Source organism: Triticum aestivum, chromosome 6A, assembly GCF_018294505.1.
Source record: "Triticum aestivum cultivar Chinese Spring chromosome 6A, IWGSC CS RefSeq v2.1, whole genome shotgun sequence".
In the NCBI taxonomy this organism is placed as follows: domain Eukaryota; kingdom Viridiplantae; phylum Streptophyta; class Magnoliopsida; order Poales; family Poaceae; genus Triticum; species Triticum aestivum.
In genome coordinates, this window is record NC_057809.1 from 556,894,390 (window position 1) to 556,900,410 (window position 6,021).

The 6,021-nt window shown below is 45.2% G+C and overlaps 1 protein-coding gene across 1 annotated transcript; it reads left to right on the forward strand.

The window, feature by feature from the left end:
- Positions 1 to 1,268: 1,268 nt before the first annotated feature.
- Positions 1,269 to 3,955, forward strand: LOC123128468 (5'-adenylylsulfate reductase-like 3). Its single transcript, XM_044548476.1, has 4 exons — positions 1,269 to 1,637; positions 2,577 to 2,764; positions 2,863 to 2,987; positions 3,292 to 3,955. The coding sequence occupies exons 1-4, from the start codon at positions 1,452 to 1,454 to the stop codon at positions 3,744 to 3,746; spliced, it is 954 nt and encodes a 317-aa protein (XP_044404411.1). The 5' UTR covers positions 1,269 to 1,451; the 3' UTR covers positions 3,747 to 3,955.
- The last annotated feature ends 2,066 nt before the right edge of the window (positions 3,956 to 6,021 follow it).

Here is a 6,021-nt window from a genome sequence, read left to right on the forward strand (position 1 = left end):
TTCCTTGGCATCACAGGGTCAAACCCTGCGAAGGACGGACAAATTATCTCCTCGCAAGTCGTACTCCTGGGCTGGCAGAGCAACTCCCAAAGCAAATTCGGTTGCCGCTGTTTGTCCTGTGGCTGAAAGTTGAAACCGCTGGTGTTCCCGCAAAAAAAAAGAAAAAAAAGAAAAAGAAACCGCTGGTGTTAACAAAAGAAAGACTCGTCGCCTCCCGCTCTTGAAGCAAAATCGATCCACGCTTGTTTCTATCGGCCAGTTGGCTGGCACAATCTTGTTCGCGAGTGTGGTGACAGTGACGGGCCGTCTGAGGCCGGAGATGATTGGCCCATCCGCTCACTCACGCACTCGGTCACAGCCTCTCGCAGGGTTCGGCTCCACCCGCAGGCGCAACGAAATATTCCATCCACCATCTGGTACTGGCAGTACGAAATCTTAATAAGCAAGTCAATCCGGTCCGTTGCAGTTTATAGACCCAACGATAAGATTCTTTTGTGCACCAACAGAAAAGGTAATATTCCTTTTGGGGTCGATGCCGGAGCAAATCAATTTTTGTTCTCCACAAGTTTTGCCATAAGACGAGAGTAGCGGCAGCAAGTTGCGCATACATATATTCTCCTACGTCCAATTATCCGTGACACTGACCCAAAGCAAACCTTCTGCGTCAAAGACCTTTTCTTTTAAGGCTAGTCATAGTGGGAGTAACTTAGGTGAGTAACATAACACATTTCAAAACAATTTTGTTTATGTGACATAGAGTTAATGAGGAGAGAGATACTTGTGGTAACATAATATGTTACTAATTTAACATAACACACCTCGAGGTAATATGAGTCTACAGTATAATGAAGGCTTGCATGTTATCATCCATATCTTACTACCCATTACGAAGGTGATAACATAGACTAGTAATATATGTATGTTACCGGTCTAAGTTACTCCCCACTATGACCAGCCTAAAAGACGACAATATCTCACTGACAGGGTGGTCCCATAGTGACGGGTCATTGCGGGCCCACCGCGGCCTTCTTCATAGGTCCACGTGTGTCGTGATCGATTCTGTGGGTGTAGGCGCGTATTCATAAATATCGCGTCACCATGCCGCGGGGCTGCGAGACCAACCCCGTCACCGCGTGGCGGGCCCCGCACGTCATCCTCCGGATCCCGCGTCCCGGGGGCCAGCTCGCCCGGGCATCTCGTCCGTCCGATCGCGATCGGACTGCGGCCCGGCGCCCGCACCCGATAAAGCGACCCGCCTCGGCCTCACAACGCAAAGGGCTCCCAATCCCGCACGCCCAAACCAACCTCCGCCCGCACCCGTCGGCGCAGCGCAACCGAAAATCCCCGCGGCCGCCGCGCTCCCCCGGCGCCGAGCGCCAGCCGGCCAGCGCATGCGAGGAGCCCCCGGAGCCCGGATCTAGGGCGGGGGGACGCGTCCGTGCCAGGGCCCCATGGGCCGGGGGTCGCCGCGGTGGGCGGCGCTGCTGCTGCTGCTCCTCCTCCTCGCCGCCGCGGGGCTCTCCTCCGCGCATCCCGGGGCGTGCCCGGTGCCCGCCGCGGCGGAGGCCGTGCTCGGGCCTCCCAGCACCTGCTCGCCGCTGGATCGCCGCCTCGGCGACCCGGTCGGCGTCATCGAGGTGAGCTATCCCGACGCTTTTTTTTTTTGATAAAATATACAGCGGCGAATAGATTATTGACGGGGTGAAAGTTGGGGGTCGTGAAATTAGGGATTTTCTAGGTCCATACATGGTGTCAAGGGTGTGGATAGGTTCTTCTATCCTGTCAATTGGTTTATGCATTTTGGCAACCTGCACTGATAAGCTGCATATGCGTTAAGCTATGAGAAATTTCTCCTTAGGACCAAGCCAGCTTTGGGGGCGTTCTTGTAATACCCCTTTCTAATCAATGGATTCGGCAGCTCTCCTGCCAACATTGAGAAAAAAAAAGGACCAAGCCAGCTTTGTGTTTGGTTTGAAATTCCCTCCTCTGCCCCCTGTGCTCCTATAATAACACGTTGTCCTGAAGTGTTACTATGTTGTATCAATTGGTTTTGTGCCATGTCCCTAAAAAGCCACTTTCATATTTGTTTGGAATTCCCTGCAACTCCTGTTCCTATAGTAACATACTCTGCTGAAGTGTTATGCAGCTTATGCTATGTGTGTTGCATTATCTGTTTTTTGTGACATGTCACTTGCAGATAATCAGGGATACTATTGTGTGCTTCTTCCAATTTGGTCGCATCTTGTATCTTGGGGTTGGTCTGACTTAGAGAAAAAGAATATAAATAAAAACTTGGATGTAGTTTTCCATCCTTGTCTTTTGTTTTTTTCTCCTAAAATGTAGAGCTCAAAATTAGAACATAAAACATATTCTCCCTAACATGGCACCACGTTACATTTAAGTGAGTTAAAAATAATCTGACAACTAGTACTATATCTAACTAATTTTGTTATTTTTTTCTTTTATTGTGATGTAGTGCCTGTTTGTCCCTCCCTTCCTTCATTAGCACAAGGATATTCCATCTGTTGTACTTGTAGAATTGAAGCCGACTCTTAAATTTCTTTAACATTATATAGGGAGATGAGGCTACATTGGCGAGGGCAGTCAATCTTCTTTACTTGAACAAAGATGAGTACATTGCTGTACTTTTCTATGCCTCGTGGTGCCCGTTTTCACAAGAGTGCAAACCTAATTTCGAGAAGTTGGCTCACTTATTCCCAACTATTCGCCATTTTGCATTTGAGGAATCTGCAATTAGGCCAAGGTATGCCCGCCTTTGGACTGAAGAAAAATGTGTTCCTTAGTGTAATACACTACTGTTTGTTTTATGATGGAGTGTAACCTTTGCATTTGAAACTGCAGCATAATATCAAGATATGGAATTCATGGTTTTCCAACACTATTTCTCTTGAATTCAACAATGCGAGTGAGGTACCATGGACCTCGAACTGTTAAGCCACTAGCTGCTTTCTACAGTGATGTTTCAGGTGTGTAAATTGTTGCATACGGACTCTTTCTTCTTTTCCATTCTTTTTTGTATTCTATTTTTTTGGAGTGTGTTGTAGTTTTGCTTGCATGCTTACCAGAGTTCTTCATTGTATTGAGCAACTGAGCTACATGTTCGTATTTTTCCACCTATCTTGTGGTATGAGACATCTTTGTTCCAAACTAGTGTCTATGAGTCTCCTTGTGGTTGGAGTTTGAACTTGGAATTTGTTGTGTTTATGATATCTTTTGTGGCTGCATCTGTTTTTCTAATTGATTTGCTGACGGTCAATTTATGTGATGAAGGCATCAGTGCATCAGTGGAGTCAACCACTGGGGAGGCCATGCCACACCCGTTAGATGAAATTGAGCCAAAAAAGGATGTTGAACCGGAAAATTGTCCATTCTGGTGGGCGCGTTCACCCGAAAATATACTCCAGCAGGATACGTATCTAGCACTGGCAGCTTCTTTTGTAATCCTGCGGTTGCTGTATCTTCTATTCCCAAGGATAGTTTCTGCAGCAAAATGGGCATGGAGGAGGCATACTCTGTTTGCGAACTTGATGGGCGTGCATGAATATTTCTTCACCTACCTCGAGCAAGCAAGACAGAAATTGAGTAGGTTATACCCTTCGAAGCGAGGGAATTTACAGGAGGGGGCAAGGAATGCCACTGCCTGGGCCTCCAAATCATTAGCATCTGTGTCAATCGGAGAACCAAGCACTATCGGAAGGACGAACTCCACGAATGAACTGAGGTGAAGTGTAAACTTTTTTGTCCGCAGGGATATTATGTACAGTAGAGTGATCAGGATATGAGCACCAAGAATCTGTTGTAACCAGCTTTGCTAGCTATTGTAACATCATCATTAGAATAAGCACCTCCCCCAGTATTGTTGCCATTATAACCTTGTCTTGAATAGCTGTTGCCCAAACATATTCTTGGAGGAAAAAGGTTGACGTGTTCGACACTTCCACGACATGTTAGAATTGTATGCATGGCCTCTGTTCAAAAGTTGAGGATGTCAGAACTAGGGTTTTGGGCTGGGACTGCTCACGGTCGTTTCCTTTGTATGTTCGCAGTGTGATGATTCACTAAATGAGATACATGTATGAACTTGTTTGGCATCGGTATGTGATTTCCCCACCCCGTTTGGTTCAGTTTGTTACTCAGAAGTGCAAAAATCTGTTGGTTCCACCACGTATTTGAAGATGTTGTTACAAATTTGCACCAGGCCTGCGTATGAACGGAGTCCAGGAGTAAACAAAATGTAGATCCCACTGCACTGATATACATGATTAGTACCGAAGTTAAATTTTTTTTTGAGGATGTACCGTGAGTTACATGATCGACTGCACACGCTCTTGAGCATCAGTCTCTGGGCTGGCGAAGTGGTGCAGCCACAGCGCCAGGGCCTCCTCCTGCTGCTCCCACCAAAGCTTCTCGATTAGTTCCTCCAGCATGGTCACCATCTCCACCTTCTCCCTGCTGCTTAGCACCGGCGTGTCCGTCCCGTTGCTCCCGTGGCAGAGCAGCGGCAGCCACGACCGTAGCATCGCCATCCGGTGCTCTGCGTCCTCTGCCGAGTTTGGCGTGCTTGAACAGGAACACTGCACAGAAAGAGACTCGTTTTTCAGGAAGTTGGATACTCCCTTCGTTCCTAAATATAAGTCTTTTAAAAGATTCCACTATAGACTACATACGAAGCAAAATGAGTGAATCTATACTTAAAAAATGTCTACATACATCCGAATGTAGTCTCTATAGTGAAACCTCTAAAAAAACTTACATTTAGGAACAGAGGAAGTAGTTCATAATAAACTCGGTATGTGTGTTTGCTGTAAATTAATGAGCTGTTTGTGTCCATCTTTGCGGTTTGCTTGGGTTACTATCGCACAGAGAGAGTGTTTCCGGGAAGTTGGATAGTTCATCATAAACTCGATACATGAGTTTGTTATAAACCAATGAGCTGTTTGGGAGAGCAGCGATTCGGTGCTCATCTACAACCCCGTTGAAGAAATTTTTTATAACAAATACTGGAAAAAAAATCCATTTTTTGCATGGTAGATAATTTGGTGCGTGAGGTGCGTCCCAAATTTCAGATCATTTAGATATCTAAGTAGCTCTCGGAAAAAGACAAATTTGGGGTTCGTAAAAATTTCTACTGTTCATATACTGTTCCGACCCAATTTGTCTTTTTTGCCGAGAGCTACACGTATGTTCAAATGATCTTAAATTTGAGGGGCGCCTCATGCACCAAATTATCTATCATGCAATTTTTTTTGAATTTGTTTGAATTTTTTTTTGACCGGGTGTAGATGAGCCTGGGCTCAGAAATAGATATTCGGCTGTTTGGCCCATTTTGTGGTTTGCTTGCGCTACCAACTCCACAGAAAGAGACTCATTTTCAGGAAGTTGGATAATTCATTGTAAACTCGGCACATGAGTCTGTTGTAAGTTAGTGAGCTATTTGGCCCATCTTGTGGTTCGCTTAGGCTACCTCTCCGGTAACATCTTGGTCTGTAACTTAATTGCACTTAGTAGCTTTGTCCTTGCATTTTTGTACCACCCAAACGATGCCCTTTCATCATCTAACCACTTGAAAAAATGTTACTCCCTCCGTTTTTATTACTCTATATATTATGTTTGTCTAAAGTCAACTTTATATACTTTCAACAAGTTTATAAAAAAATATTAACATAGTACACCACCAAATATATATCACTGGATTCATCATTGCATATATTTTCACATCATATAAATTTGTTATTGTAAATGTTCATATTTTTTTCTACAAACTAGCCCCATTAGTTCTACGACTTTATTAGCACAATCTACATTTCTACGACTCCGATAGTTAAGTTTCTACGATTTGTTATCCTATCATCAGAGCTCCAATCCGATTCAAAATCACTATTCGGGCTACCTTGGCCGTCAGGGAACCAAACTGTAACCCTAACAAATCTAACTACAGAGCTGCAATGCAGATCCAGGATCTCCACCCTCTACCGCCGCCGGAGCGACATGCGGAGTAGG